The sequence below is a fragment of the Pteronotus mesoamericanus genome, unplaced genomic scaffold, assembly GCF_021234165.1.
Source record: "Pteronotus mesoamericanus isolate MK-2021 breed Mesoamerican mustached bat unplaced genomic scaffold, CSHL_Meso_final contig_702, whole genome shotgun sequence".
In the NCBI taxonomy this organism is placed as follows: domain Eukaryota; kingdom Metazoa; phylum Chordata; class Mammalia; order Chiroptera; family Mormoopidae; genus Pteronotus; species Pteronotus mesoamericanus.
Genome location: NW_026555239.1, coordinates 5,273,260 through 5,288,624, shown reverse-complemented (window position 1 = coordinate 5,288,624; position 15,365 = coordinate 5,273,260). Strand labels below are relative to the sequence as shown.

General features: G+C 57.8%; 1 protein-coding gene across 1 annotated transcript in view; it reads right to left on the bottom strand.

Moving 5' to 3' along the window:
* Positions 1–1,062: 1,062 nt before the first annotated feature.
* The window catches only part of ATXN10 (ataxin 10), a 137,858-nt gene continuing 123,555 nt past the window's right edge, over positions 1,063–15,365 (bottom strand). The window contains exons 11-12 of the mRNA XM_054582500.1: positions 2,732–2,919; positions 1,063–2,301 (exon numbers count right to left, since the gene is read on the bottom strand). Coding sequence (XP_054438475.1) covers positions 2,299–2,301; positions 2,732–2,919 — 191 coding nt within the window. The 3' untranslated portion in view covers positions 1,063–2,298. The remainder of the gene's footprint in view (positions 2,302–2,731; positions 2,920–15,365) is intronic.

The following is a 15,365-nucleotide window of genomic DNA, read 5'->3' as shown; positions in this document are numbered from 1 at the left end:
ATGACTTCAACCATTTCTCTGTATCCTATTGTGCAAACTGGACATCTCTGAGTAGTTTGCAAAGCCCTGTGTTTGGGTTCGGAAGTTACTGAAGAAGAAACCTGCATCTCAGTATCAAAACACCAACCCACGAGATGAACTACCACAGATGCACATATATACACACGCTGCGTGCACATGCACACGACAAATCAGTGGTGTAGTCTAAAACTGTGAAAATAAATGATTTTCGAACACCAGCACCCATTGTTAAGGTGAATAAAAAACCACCTGCAGACACTGGGACTCAGGGGCGGGCAGGGAGCCCCCCGCGGTTTTGAGAGTGAAGCCGGCCGAGACCGTGCCCTGCTGTGTCCGCCCTGCTGTGTCCGTCTGCCCCCCAAAGCGATGTCGAGGCCGCAAGACTTGCTGTGCCCGTTCTGTCCCGCGCACATTCTGTAAGGCCGGCCTGCCTCCCCCAACTCCTCCAGAACGACCCAGCGTTTTAATCCTCTGCAGCAGGTAAGACAAGGCTCTGGGAGGCTCCCCATCAGTGGAAGCTCCGAGTCCGCTAGCAGGATGGGCCAGGGCCGGGGGCAGGGGCGGGGGCGCCCGGGACGGACGCTGGCGTGCTGAGAATTAATCTGCCGCGCGGCCACAATGCGGCCGCCGGCACGTTTCCCTCGGCAGGCCTGCAGAGTCTGTTTGGTGCACACAGGCCCTCCAGCCCTTCTCCCTTCCCACGGCCCCCTTTCACTTGTGTTTGTTATTATGCAGCCTCTGCTGGCCTGAGCGAGCGAGGCCTGGTGTGCGCACAGCCGCTGGGAGGAAGAAAGAAGTGTCTGTTGCTGGACTGGTGAAAAGGGAAAAGGGACCCCCACTGTTTCCCCTGGGGCCAGGCCTCTATTGAGACACTGGGGGTTTAACTCTTTGTGTCCCAGAAGAGAAGGACTCCCTCATGCATTTCAAATTCGGCAATGGCCTCTTTACTGGTGGTATGTCAGAAACAAGAGAAAAAGTGTTGTTCGCAGTGGACCACATTTCTTCCGAGTCACACAGAGCACACAAGACAGCACAGTGGAAGGGACGCTTTTATTTGTCTTAACATGCTTGAGCTGTTTGTACAGAGCGACTTCAGTACAGGCACAGAAGACTTAGAAGCACTTTGGACACAGTATTTTTGGAAAACATCTGATTGGCTCTTCGCTGCTCTTACACTGAAGGTTCAACACGAATTCTGCAAAACCTCTAGGCACGTCAGTCGCGTGGCCTGGGGGGCAGGGAGACAAGCCGTGCTTCGCGTTCACGGCGCGGCCTCCTGCAAACCCTGGGGTGCCGTCCACGGTCTGAAGGGCCAGGGAGCCTTGTGTGCGCCCAGTCCCGTCCCACTGCCAATGTGAACATACACACAGAAAGACGAAGACACACGGACAGACACGTCTGGGTCACGTTACCCTCGCTCCCGACAGCTACTGCTGCAATCCCAGGGACAGAGCGCGGACCCTATGAGGCGGGCGCTTTTTAAATGGAAGGAGCCACCGACGCGCCTTTGGTCCAGGGGCCCCGCACTCAGCGCCCACCACTAAGCTCTCCTGCCCCGTAGCGGGGCATAAAGGGCATACGACGCAGGGCAAACGCTTTTCAGTGGGATGGGTTTTAAGAAGTCTGGTTCTAGGATGCTGTGGAATGAAAAGAGTTAATGGCCCCAATGTCCTCTGACTCTCTGCAAAGCTCGAAAGGACAGGGCTCGGTGACAGCACAGCCCGGCACCTAAAATGAAGAGGGGGTGAGCTCTATTCTTCAGCGTCTCTCGAATTAATTAACTGGAAATGAGTCTTGTCAGTGTTTTGGAAAGGCTGTGGGTGAAAAGAGACGGTGAGAATTAATCACAGTGAGAGCGCCTTCAGCTGCCTGCAGGGCTCGGAAACGCAGTGAGGAGAGAAGAAAGGGGCGAGGCGGACTCGCGCCTGAAGGAACAAACGGGACCCCAGCAAACGCCGCGCCTCTGCCAAGCCAGGGCGGCCTCCACAAGAAGTTCATTATTCGCTGCCACAGCAAGTACAATCTAGGACGCAAACGCACACTGTATCCATGGGGACGAGGCTCACCAGACAGCTACGTTTTTAAAGCAGAGAAACAACAGAACACTCATGTACTTTCACTTTTAAGCTTAAACACATTTAACTCTATTATCTAAAAGCATCACGAGCCCTGGAATTTGTACTTGATCTTCAAACACTTGCAATTTCACATAGAGCCGAAGATGGGAAATCCAGGAAACAGGCTCTGACGCTTCTGATGTGTGGATGCAGAGCTCATTCACTGAGAAGAGAAAAGAAACAAAACTGCATATGTAAGAGATCCATTTCCAAGACTCACCAAAGGAAAACACAGAGAGAGCTGTGATCAGGGGTCAGGAGCAACCGAGGCACCGGACCACCAGTCGGTGTCGCACCCGGTGCTCTAGGTCAGCATTAGCCACCTTTTAAAGAGAATCTCACTCCTGTCGGAAACTTTTAGACCATGGAAAAATGTATGATATGCTTTTTATATTTCTCTGCCAGACCGAGTTTGAAATTTAAACTCTTTTTAAGAAAACAACAGCGTAAAGCCTGAAAAAACAGCTGGGCACTGAGGTAGGGCTGCCGCCGCCGCGTCAGGAGGCACACTGCCTGCCACCCATGTGTTTGGAAGGGACTGGGCCACGTCCAGGGTCCCAGGAGCTGGCAGCCACTTACTCCCGCGTACTCACCGATGGGGGGGTGTCGCCAGTTGCTCTCAGAACCAGCTTGTCACCCCTCTTCTCTACTTCAAAGCCCATCTTCTTCAGCAGGGACGTGTCCGCGAGCCCCTGCTCCTCCATCTTGGCAATCAGATCCTGGTTCTGGCTATTGTCTTCTGTGAGGTTCCGGATGGCATACACTGCCCACTGGGTCAGAACTGGAGCCAGGGTGAAGGAATGAGTCTCAGACATCTCTGTGCGCGCTGCCAGGCAGGGCAGACGGCAGCGTAGCCCCTCGGAGACCCGCACTTGGTGCAGCTCTTCCCGAGGGTGCGTGTGGACTATGCATCCAGGGCGGGAAATACACTTAACACAACACGCTACACGCATGTCCGGGGGGGGTGTGTGTGTGAGGGTAGAAGCAGCACATGGGGCGTGCAGACAAACAGATGAGGAAGCGAAGGCTCAGAGCGGCCACACCTGAGGTTTAAGGTCACCAGCGTGTGCGCGCACACACGCACACAAGTGCACACACGGATCACTGTTACTGAGTCCAAGGGGAAGAATAAGAAAGTCACAGAATGGGCCACAAGGATGCCAGGTTAGAATCGGACAAGCAAATCGCCTTGGTCGAAGCGCGCCCATTTACCCAATAGGCAAGAGCTGCTTCCTAGGAATCGCTGTGGAATTTCCCTCATTCCTTATAGTAAAGACGACGTGGGAAGGCCCTTCGAGGATCTGTTGTTTGGTTGGGTCCCTGTGCTCTCACCTCGCTGTGCCCGGCCCTGCATTTAAAGGTTCTGCACGGCGTCCCGCACAGCAGACGGGGACACTTGTGACTAAGAGAATCGCCGTCTCACGGCACAGGCCTGCACTCCAGGCACCAAGCACTGGGCGACCTGCTGCCTGCCGTGTCTGCGTGGACGGGACAAAGACGCGGAGACACGCAGGACGTGCCAGCAGCCGCGGGCCTGGCCCCGTCGGCCCCCAGGGGACAGCACAGCGCTCTGGCAGGAATGAACGCCGTTCCTGGTGAGGGCAGCCTCCCTGCCCCTCGGCTGGACGGAGGTGGCAGGAACGACAGTCCTGTCCCAGTGCCAGAACCGGGCATCTGTGTCCCCACAGGGCATCAGGCCCTGTGGCTGAAGAGCTCACGCCCCGGACCCAGCGCTGGCTCCCAGGGCCCTGGCCTGTCGGCCGCAGGAAGCCAGAGAAAGGCTCCCTTGGCACCCAGCCCGGGGCTCCCGGTGGCAGGGCCTGGGAAGGAGGGTGAGTGGAGCGCGTCCCCTCGTTCAAGATCCTCAAAGAAAGCAGTAAAAGACATGCCTGTCCCTGCAATCAGACAAACAAAACGCAGCGCACAGCAGCAGCTTTACGTGTGGGGCATGTTTTCTGGGGGTGGGAAGGTCGCACTGTCTTTGTCCCTCTGGCTCACCCACGCTGGCTCCATCCCGATGGGCCATCCCGTCCCCCACCCCAGGCAGGCGGGGTCCCTTCCCCACAATGCCCCCCGTCAGAGCCAACGCCACACCGGCAGGGCTGCCGGCAGCTCCCAGCAACGCCAGGAGGGGCCCCTGGCGGCGCACACCGGACCGGCAGCCCCCGCCTGCTGCGGGGACGGCCCAACGGCCCAACGGCCCATCGGCCCATCGGCCGCTGGGGGCTTAGCATCAAACCCTGCAGCTGTAAATGACTGACTCTTTCCAGGGGACACAGAAGAGGAATTGCTGGGGCCGCCGAGGCTGATTCTGTAATTAGTCAACCCCCTTCGGTGGGGAGAACGTTCTCATTTTGCCTTTTACCTGTTTTCCTCTCGTGATAAAGCCCACGTCCTTTATAAGCTGTATTTCTTTTCCTGAGACGGAAAATACAAATATTCAAATGCACATAAAGCCTAAATTCGAATTTCTCCCTCTTCCACAATCACAGAACTTCCACTTTGTGCCAGTACAGAGACTAGAATAATCCTGGGTGACAAGTACTCCCAAGCTATTAGTGCATTTCTGAACAATGAATCATCTACTGCAACTAATTCCTCGTCCAGGACGAAACCGTCACTACACAGATTCCTGCGCTCTGCCCAAAGGAGCAAGCATTTGAAAAGAGGGAATTCAGGCGTGCGGGACGGGAGCCCTGTCGGCGCACTTCCCCGCCGAGGCACCCTGGCCGACCGAGGAAAGCCGCCGTCCACATCTCCAGATTGTCCAAGTCTGTCACAGGGCAAACGAGTGCCCGCCGGCGCCCCGGCTCTGCTCTCCTGCCGGGCGCCCTGCACACCGCTGGCTCCAGCCACGCCCCCGCCCTTTCACACAGATGTCTGAGCCCTGCCTCCCCTGGACACCCCGCTCTGTTCCAGCGCCCCGGACCCCAGCCTGTGAGGCCCCCCGGCGGTCTCCCCAGCTCCCTCTCGGCCTTGCTGCACTGCAGCCGCCCCCATAAGGGTGGGAGCCGCACCTGCCCCACACCTCTGTCCCCAGCGCCCGGCCGCATGCCTGACACAAAGCGGCTCGTCCGCTTCTGTTCCCGTTAGTCCTGGCGTCCTGCGAACTACTCACACGCAAGTCTGGGGTCCCAGTCACCTCTCCATCCCCTGTCCCAAGCGCAGTGCTGGTCATGCTTGCGGGATGTCGGGGCCAGGCGACGCTGTCTCCCATCACCGAGGGCGGGGCTATGGTGGCTCGTCGCTCTGGTTCACGCACGGCATGGCTTTCCGACTTGGGGCTTTGGAGGGTTGAGCGATTGGATGAAAGTAAACCAATGTAAACGCAACCCAGGTGAGGAGGTCGAACTGGGTAAATAAAGGGCCCGTGACAACAAATGCCCGGGAGAAGTCCCATGTGGACGGGGGACAGTGTGGAGTTTAACCGTGCCCCTCTGAGGAGGCAACAGTGGCATTTTGTGGAAACACTGATGCTATTTATTAGCTCTCCCGCATTAAAGGGTTTGGCAGCCGGTTTCTGCGGACGCCCTGCCACATTCCCCGCCCGATGCCCAGGGAGGGTGGAGCGAAGGGGCCGGGCAGCTCGGCGGGCAGCGCCTGCAGGAACCAACCGCAGGTCCGCGCCCTCACGAGGAGCAGACTCTTGGCTGGGCCACCGAACGGATGGCCTAACGGAGGAAGTGTTAAAGCCCGGAGCGGAGGAGGCAGGCCTGTCTTCTCCCCCAACTGGGTCTCAGAGGGAAACCAGCCGCTGCAGGTGAGGGAGAGCGGGGCTGGGGGAGGCGTGGGCACACGGCCGTGCGTCGTGGGCCCCCGAAAATCAGAAATAACGGGTGGACGATGGCGAAAGCCCCGGTGCTCTCCACTGAGACGCGCTCTGCACTCCCACGTAAGGAAATCCACCTTGTTTCCCCTTGGGGAGGACCCCTGCCCTGAGAACCCTGCGTGCCGCTCCCCTTTGGGGAGCATCCACCTTCTGGGGCTGGTGCCATCTATCTATGAAATAATACCACATGACGGTCCTCTCATCTGTCCCTATTTCCAGTGAGAGTATTTCGGAACTATCGTCTAGGGCCTCAAACTTAATAACTTAAAAACTGTGCCTTTACAGTTGTCCTCAGATGAAACGAGAACCGTTTCATCTGAGGGAACCTGAGACCCGGCAGCCGGCTCACGCTCCAGCCTGGCTCATGAGCACGTGTGGGCTCCCTGGGAGCCCGCTGGGAAGCCGTGTGCGCCTGGGGCTGCCCCGCAGAGCAGACCGAGTCGGGCTCCAGGGTCATAAGGAAGATGAAAGCGAGTCCCAGTCAATATTCACACTGCCCTCTTGTCCCCTCTCTAAAGAGACAGAAAGAAACAGAGGGGGAGAAAGTTAAACATCTTCCACAGTCTCTAATCCTACCGACACGTGAAGTGCTTTCTTGTATGCTCAGCTTCAGAGAGCGAGCTTCTAGGGTTTCCGTAGCTACTGCAAACAGGAGGCGTGAGCCTGGTTGTCACACACGGCCTTGGAGGGACCCTGCCGCCAGCCCCAGAACGAGGACCTGCGAGAACCAGCGGGCTGGCCCGCCCTTCCACAGAGCACTCTGCTGCCTCAGAACAGGCCACAGGCTTGACCCGCGACCCGGGAAGGCAGAGGCGAGGCGCTGCTCGCGGAGCCCAGCGGCTGTGCATCAGGATTCAGACCCGGCACTGCTCGTGGAGCCCAGTGGCCTGGTACGAGTCTGGCGACGGGAGGCCAGCGGGCAGACGAACGGAGGCTAAAGACAACACAGCACGGAAAGCCGCCTCACAACAAGGGCGGGCGCAGCCGGCGGGTGCGTGTGCCACAGTCACCTCTGAGGCCAAGTCAGGCGAGCCCCAGCATCAGGGCTGGAGCTGGCTGCAGAGAACACGTCCCTCTCAGTGAGAAGGGCCACGCGCTCCCACGCACCAGCCTTGGCAGCACTTGCTGTCGATCACCGGAACGTGGGCCCCGCGATGCCGGGGACTCCGCTCCGGCCACTGCGCTATTTGTGTGTTGAGGAGGCTGCTGAGGACAGAGAAATTGTGGCCTGTGTTTTTGTACGGCTGCAAGTTTAAATGATTTTGTTTTTTTAAATGGTTGGGGGAAAACACTGTAAGAACACTAATTTGTGACACATTAAAATTATTTGAAACTCAAATGTCAGTATCCATAACAAAGTTTTACGGTACACAGCCACACACACGCGTTTGTGTCTCGTCAGTGGTCGCCTTCATGCTGTGCTGGCTGCAGGGACAGCACTGTCACCAGAGCCAGAAATGCTCACTGGATTTCAGCCTCTACGGAAAAGGTTCACCAGCCTCCGGCCCCGAACATGGGAGGCATCAGTAAGTGCCTGCAGAATGAACAAATGAGCTTTTAAAAGTGCTGTCACTGGAAACCTTATGTTATTTAAATGAAAACAAGTATGTTGAAAGAGTTTACTCCTTTTTCAGGAAGTGTGTGTCTGTGTGTGTGTGTGCGTGCGCTATACATATAATATCTACATGTAACATTTTATCTATAAAAGTATGTGTCTACGTTGAACACATATAACGTATATATGATAGGTATATGTACTATATATACTATGTGTATTTAATTCTTGCTTCCAGGATGGATTTAAAAAATTACTTTTAGATGGCAAACCCATGTATGGCAAGGGATTCACGGGCCCCTACCTTCCCAGCGTCCACCACACAGCAGGCCCAGGGCGCGCAGCAGGAGCTGTCCTCACAGGGGCCCAGAGCAGGCTCGCGCAGGCTCACGGCGAGGCTCTGCTGCGGGCCAGGGCGCACAGGAACGCGCCCATCTGACCCAGTGTCCCCCCAGACTCAGGAAGACCGCGGCTGCTCGACGCAGCCTCCCGCGGCAGCGGCAAGACTGCAGAGCTCTCGGGGCATGGAGCAGTTTGGCTTTTAAACTGCCCTGAAAGTGCGTGATGTTGCTAGAAACCAGCACACTTCCCGATATGCCCACATCTGTCAGCCAGGAAAACACACAGCACGTGGCCTCCGAAGGCAGACTTCTCTGCCTGCGCACAGGACTCAGGCCTGCCGGTCCCCGGCAGAGGGCGCTGGGGACCCCGCTGGCAGGAGCCCTAGCCGCCTCGGCCTGCCCTCGAAGCTTTCACGAGGGTCCCCACCTCTGGGGGAGGAGGGACCTGTCACAACCACAGAGCAGGCTGGAGGTGGAGGAAGGGGGAGAAGAAAGCGCCACATGCAGGTGCGGTGACCTCCGTGTGAAAGTGGGCAGCGGGCAAGTGACAGAAGTCGTGGTGGAGGAAAGACACCCGAAGGGCACTGTTCCTGTTGCTTCGTAAAGGGCTGCGCGTTCTTCTCGGGCAGGCGCGCTCTGCCTCCAGACACAAGGGGCGCTCCACGGCGAAGTCCACGGCACCTCTGCTTTCAGCCGCCACAGCTACCTTCTGTGCTTCGCTCTCCTTTCTGTCATTCGCTGGAACCACCCCCCTCTCCGCTGGAAGGCCGGAGCGGAAGGCTTCTCGGGCAGACTCTGCGCCGGCTCGCCCGTGAGTAAGCGGCATGGACCGTCGCCTGGGCTCCTGCTTCCTTCTGCAAATCGCTGCCTCTCTGCAGTCCGATTTCCCTCCGCGTCTGTGTTTAAATCTGAAGGAACATCTGGGGTTCGAGTGTGTCTCCATGCTGCACAGACACATCCTGTTGTGACAGCCACCACAGATAAACATGTGGCCTCTTTAATCTGCCAATTAATGGCTAATTGCTAATACTGGAAGTGGTAAAAAAAAAAGGAAGGGAGGGGAGCAAATAACGGCCAGATTTGTAAATTACAGGTCACAATCTGAAAACTACAAAAGAAAACTTGTGCTTAGTGTGCTACTGCAAGGAGCAAAAGCACTTCCATCTCGACTGAGGGAAAAGTTGTCATGGAAACACAGTCCCTTCCAAAGTAGCCTCAACTGCATCTCTGGCCTCTACCTCCCTGGGAAGCTGGGAGGTCCAAGGCCACGTTACAGGCCCAACACCGGCCTTGCTGCATTTTGACAGAATTAGGGAACAGCAAGCGTCAACCAGGGAAACTTCACCTCAGTGCAGTCAGCACTTCGTTAACGACTTTGAAACAAAGGCCACGTCACTGTTCTAGGTCCACACAACTTCCTTTCCGTAAACTGACTCTTTAAAGGTTGAGAGCAGCGACTCAGGGGGCGGGCCGCCCCTCCCCCAGGAGCCTGAGGCAGGTCTTGGCCTCCCCAGGCCCCTGCGCCCGCAGCCTCCTCTCACAGGCACGGGAGGCCCGCCGAGCGGGCTGGAGCCGCAGGCCTCCGCCCAGGCCGTGTGCACGAGTCCTTTACGAGCCCCAGATGTGCGCAGCGCACGCACCCCGGGCGAGCAGGACGGAGTGGGACGCTGCTGTCACCGCGACCCGCCAGCCCTGCAGCCAGGCAGTGAAGGCAGGAGGGGGCGGGGGGCGGCCATCGCCGCCCCGCCTGGCCACTGCACACACGCCCACTCCCACAGCGGCTGTGGCCGAGCGAGGCCGCCCCTGCAGGCCCAGCTGGTAAAGGACCCTGCAAGCACAGAAACTAATTTTGTCCGTTCCATGTTCTGGAAGCGTTTTACTAACCACTTAAAAGCACGGCGTGGCACGAAGCAGTCACAGCTGGCACCCGTGCCAGAGAACAGGTTTCAGGATCAGACACAGCCAATACCACTTCTAACTCCAACCACACTAAAGGCCGGGAGCCCCCAAGCAGCCCCATTTGTGCTTGGGGCAGCTCTCCAACATCACCGCGCACAGCGCGTGGCAAGGCGCCTGGCACAGGCCACACGGAGCAGGCGTGCACTGCAGGCTACGATGCGGGAGCGGCCCTTCTCAGCCCGCCTCGTTGACAGTCCATCTTTCCTGCGACCTCCCCTTGCGCCACCTGCTACTCTGCTGTGGCTGTGTGACCCTCTGCCTCCTCCAAAGAGCATACGCTCACCTGTGTGCAGGCCTCCTATCCTCGTCCTTGCCCCTCCTGCACACGCACAGGTAGGGACGCTTCTCAGACTGCCCGGTGAACAATGCCCCCGCCTGCCTGGCCGCCATCTCCTTGGGCAGGGTGTCACCCAAGGTCACTGAGTTCTAATGGCGAAGGAACTCGCCTCCAGGCGCCCGTGGAATCAGGAGAGACGCCAGGGAAGCCCAGGGCCCCTCTGCCAGGGAAGGTGTTCATGAGGGACGCTGTGCTCTGTGGGACAAAGGAGTTATCAGGCCATGAGCTGGCTCCAGGGAATTCCTCCTCCCGCAGCACTCTGCTCCCTGCCACGGGGGCCGAGCTTCACAAGAGGAACACGTGTGTCTCTTGCATAAGCCGAAGTTATCAGTTTATCTGCATAAATAACAGTAAGAATAATAATAAACAGCATCAGCCGCTGCCCTGCCACCGACACAGCCCGTGCTGGGGGCGTTCCCGGCGCTCGCGGGAGGCGCTTGCTCCCCACAGCTGCGCCCCAGGGCAGGCAGCGCCAGCCGCGCTCTGCTCCTGAGGACGCAGAGGCCCGGGAGGCTCACAGCCTGCCCTGGGCGACAGGGCATGGCGCGGCGCGGCGGAGCCAGGGTGTGGACATGGGCTCCATCCGTGTCGCCCCCGCACTTGGCCACACTGTGCAAGGCCCCCCAGGGACCAGTCGGGAGGAGGGCAGGGCCGCCCCTCGCGAGCCAGACCTCCGGCTCCTGCCCTCCTGCGCTGCGCTGCGCTCATGAGTCAATGAGAGCAATGAGAGCACTTGCGATACTCGAAACACGGCCCCTTCCTCATCAAGGGCCCCAAAACACAGAGAGCTTGCAGGTGTCAGAGTGGCAACCTCTGCAAAACACCTTTGGAATAGCTAGTAAATACTTCAACGTGAAATTAAAATTGGAAGAAAAAAGCAGGTAATCCCGCCGATGCTGCAGGGGATCATGCTGGCCCCCCACTTCCGGCACCACCGTCCACAAGGCGCAGCCAATGGCGAGCAGCTCCGAGGCACCAGGCCGTGACAGCAGGCGGTGGGGGTGGAGCTTCCTCACGGCCCCTGGTCCAAGTGTCACCAGTCACCTGGGGACAACCTGCCCCGCGGGTCACCCACGGCTGCCCCGGCCTGCCTCTGCAGCTCCTCCCCCGGCAGCTCCCGCAAGGTCAGCAGTCAAGAGCGGGTGGGCCCGCAGGTTGGAACAGGCACAGACCGGCAGAGGGGCACCCCTCCCAAGGACTCGCCTGGGCCGCAAAGCAAACACAGGGGAGTGTGGCCGGTCCCCTTTTGTGCTGCCTGCTTCCATTTCTATTAGTCACCAGCCAGCTGAGAGGCGGTGCACACTTACGGCTCTTGCTTACCCCTGGGGAGGGAAGAGCACCGCTGTATCCACTGCGAAGTCCACACATGTTTGTAGCGTGCAAATAACTCCGACTGGACATGGGGATAAACACCAAGGTGGCCGCAGCGGCGACACTGCCCGCTAACACTCCCCCTGACACCCCTCTCCTAAAACTTGGACCTACTGAAAAACTCACTTTGGGGGAAAAACCACCTCGTTTGGTTAACAGAAATCTAATACTTTCACGTTTTCACTCCTCCCTATAAACGGTAGGCTTCTTGATTCTTACATGCTCCCACTGGGGCAAGGATTTGGACATAAAAGGAATTGCACAACCTAACGTCTCCCAAGAACGCAGCCATGACCTGTTCGCTCTTTCAACAAACACGAAGGCATCATGCTCAATGCTGGGAACACGGGCCATCAGGCCCTGCCCCTGGGGCGTGTACAGTCTGGGCAGGCGGCTGGCACTAGACCCACGTGAAAGCCTGTGCAGGTGACACGGTGAAGCCCATCTGGGAGGTCAGGGCCCTGGAGAAGCGGCCTCTGTGGGGGACCCTGAGCAAGCACTCACAGGACACGGAGCAAGCAGTCTATGTTTTGTTCTCGTACCACGTGGACCAAGGAAGGAGCTGAGGATGGGAAGCTGGAGCTCGTTATGGCAGCCTGAGGAGGGGCTGGAGACAACCAGGAGCCTGGGCCCGCGGGAGGAAGACAGGACTAGGACAGACCAGGCTCAGAGTCCCACCCTGCCATTTGATAAGCTGGACGACTCTGGGTAACTGACATCATCTCACTTGGGTCCTACGTGAGGATGACAGGAGGGACGTCTTTCAGGGCTTCGCCCAGCCCGGGCGCACAGCACTCAGCACACGCGAGCGGCACGGCGGTGGCCCAGCTCCTGCCAGGCCCGAGTGGGCTGAGGCGCGCTGGGCTCCTCTGTGGGGCACTCAGCTTCACCTCCCTCTGCCCCGGCAACCTTGTCCACGCCACGAGCGGATGTGTCAGCTGGCAGCATGGGACAGAATTCTGAAGTCCGCAGGCCCTGGAACCAGAAAGTCCAGTTCAAACTGCTCTTTGAGGCAGCTTGCGGCCTCACCTACGTGTCCGTCCGCGGGGAGAGTAGCAGCGCTGACCTCGGAGACCAGGAGGGGCGCATAAAAGCGGGACGCCTGGAAGGACAGGGGCCCTCGGTGAGCACCGGCGGCTTTCGCCGAACGCGCAGGTCACTGATGCGGTCGCTGACACAGGCCGGCAAGCCAGGTGGTGGAGTGTGGGGGTCACAGGAAAACCAAGGCCCCCGGGTCAATGAAAATGATCTGTTCGGCCACCCACACCCGGGAATGCGTGGCCGTGCCCCGCCCCCGGCCGTGCACACTGTTAACGCGTCTCCTCGGTCCTAGTCGCCCCCGGGACCTGGGTGCTGCACGCAGGTTTTGTTGAACACAACTCCATTTCTTAGAGTTTCTTCAGTCTCACTTTGCCAGTGTCCGACTGCGGGCTGGGGAAGAGACGGCCGTCAGCACGGAGGGTGCGCACGCGTGCGATTGCGCATTCGCTCAGCAGGCATCGACTACGTGCCCGCAAAGGGAAAGGCCCAATACTGCCTGTCTTGTCTTCCAGGACACACACACTCCCAACAGCAACCACATGACATGAAAGGACAAGATGAAACAATGAAAGGGGCCTGGTCTGAGTCGGGATCGTGGGAGACTTCGCTCATATAAATAAGGCTGGGATCAGACGGGAAGGAAAGCAGCGCCTGGCCTGTGCAGACGGGAGGACCCCAGGCAGAGGGGTAGTGGCTGCAGGTCGGGCTGGTGGGAGGAGAGGCCAGCGTGCCAGGAGGATGGCGGGGAGGCCAGCCGTCCTGACGCGCCTTTTGTGTGCCAGAGACGACCGAAATGGGACAGTCAGGCGTGGCTTGCCTGTAGGGAGCACACAAGGACGCAGAGGTGGCGGGCACGGGAGGGCTCGTCACAAGCTCCTGGGGGCACAGAGGAGAGGCTTCCCAAGGGTGAGGCCAGGGCTCCCACCTCCAGGCAGCCGAGTGCCTGTCCTCAAGCCTAGCACGTGCCCTGCCCACCAGACAGCCCAGATAGGGGCTCCTCCGTGGTCACACTGTGTCCCAGCCGCTGGAACAGTGCCCCGCACAGATGAGTGACAGCAATAACAAAGATGGCAGCGAACGGCACCCAGCCACACAGAGTCAGGATCACACGTGGAAGCCTGGCTCATGTTCGCAATGTGCTCTAGCTGACCCAGACGAGCCAGACGGGGTACTTCAGACGGCACTCTCATGCCGGGACTGGGAACAGACAGGACAGGGTAACACTCTGAACAGCCAGCCAGGACAGGAGTTGTGTCCATGGGACAAGGATGGATGACATGTGGCCCTGCAGAGCCACAGTGAGAGGAAGCTCCTGGCAGTGCTGGGGCAAGGGCACGGCCACAGGGGAGAACTAAAACACAAAGCCTACGCCGTAACTTTTGATCAATTATCAATCTGAATGGGAAAGGCTGAACTGTAAAGCTTTTAGATAAAAACACAGAAGAACATTCGTATGACCTCAGGGTCTTTGGTAAAACACAAAAACCACTAACCACAGAAGGAAGAAAAAATGCATCAAAACACCACAGAAGTCAGATCAGAGCTCAGCTGTGGGGGCCGATCCTGGGTGAGAAGGGCGGGAACGTCCGCACCTCCCCCGGGGCGGTTCTGTGGGGATGCACACGCGCCGAGACCTTCTCCCCATGTTCTGCATTCTTCTCTATGTAAGTTATAGCTAAATAATAAAACAATACTACAAAGAAAATAAGAAACAAAACAAGCCACAGGATGGGGAAGACTATATCAACATACATAAATGAATAAAGAATTCACATGGTGAACATAAAAGAATTCCTAGGCATCAATAAAAAAAAAATACAGGCAAAACATAAATTTGAGCAGCTTCTTCATAACACAGGAAACCCAAAGGGCCAATAAACACAGCACTGTGCTTATTACTAATTAGAGAAATTAAATTACATCCCAACAACAACATACACTCATCAGAAAGGCAAGAACGTAGACGTCTGGCCGCACCGAACGCCAGCGGGCAGGGTGCAGAGGGCTTCCGTGCACCGCCCCCGGGGGCGGCACTCAGACAGCTGGTTCTGAGCTTCGGCAGCACCGAGAACGAAGCTGAAGTGACACAGGCCACGGAAGTGCCACACGTGGAAGAAGACTCGCGCATGTGCGCCAGGATGCATGCACAGTACGAAAACGACCATAGCAGCATTACTTCCGATAGCCCCAAAGCAGAAATAAGCCCAATGTCCGCCAAGAGCTGAGTGCATGGACACGTGTTAAAACTTCCTTGCGATGGATACTACAGCAAACACACGCGGTGAGTTGGATGAACCACGCAATCATGGTTTTAAATGACAGATGACAATTAAACACAAGCATTTACATAAGCTTCAGCGCTGGCCAACCCAAAGCCCGTCCTCCAGGCACGGGGAGCTAACGGGACGGGCAGGTCAAGCGGGACCTGGGCTGGGCTGGCGAGCAGCTGCGACAGGCAGGGGCCCGGCAAGGCCGGCAGCGTTCCTTGTCCCGACCTGGGCGTGGGGCGCACACATCTACTTCATAATTGTTTGCAAGCAGCACATGTGTGCTCTTTTCACTTTTTGGTCTGTGTACGATATTTCAAAATAAAAAGTTGTGAAGAATTAGGGTGACGGAACCAAGACTTGAAGGGTGGGTCGGTCAGCCAATTGCTGTTCACAGGCTCCGTCAGCGGCCTGAGCTTAGACTCTGCCCCAGCCCCTCGACGCGTGAGCGCTGTGGGCTCCGCTGGGCCCCTGCCGACGAAGCACACGGGCCAGGGCCGGTCCCCCATCACGTTTTCTTCCTGAAA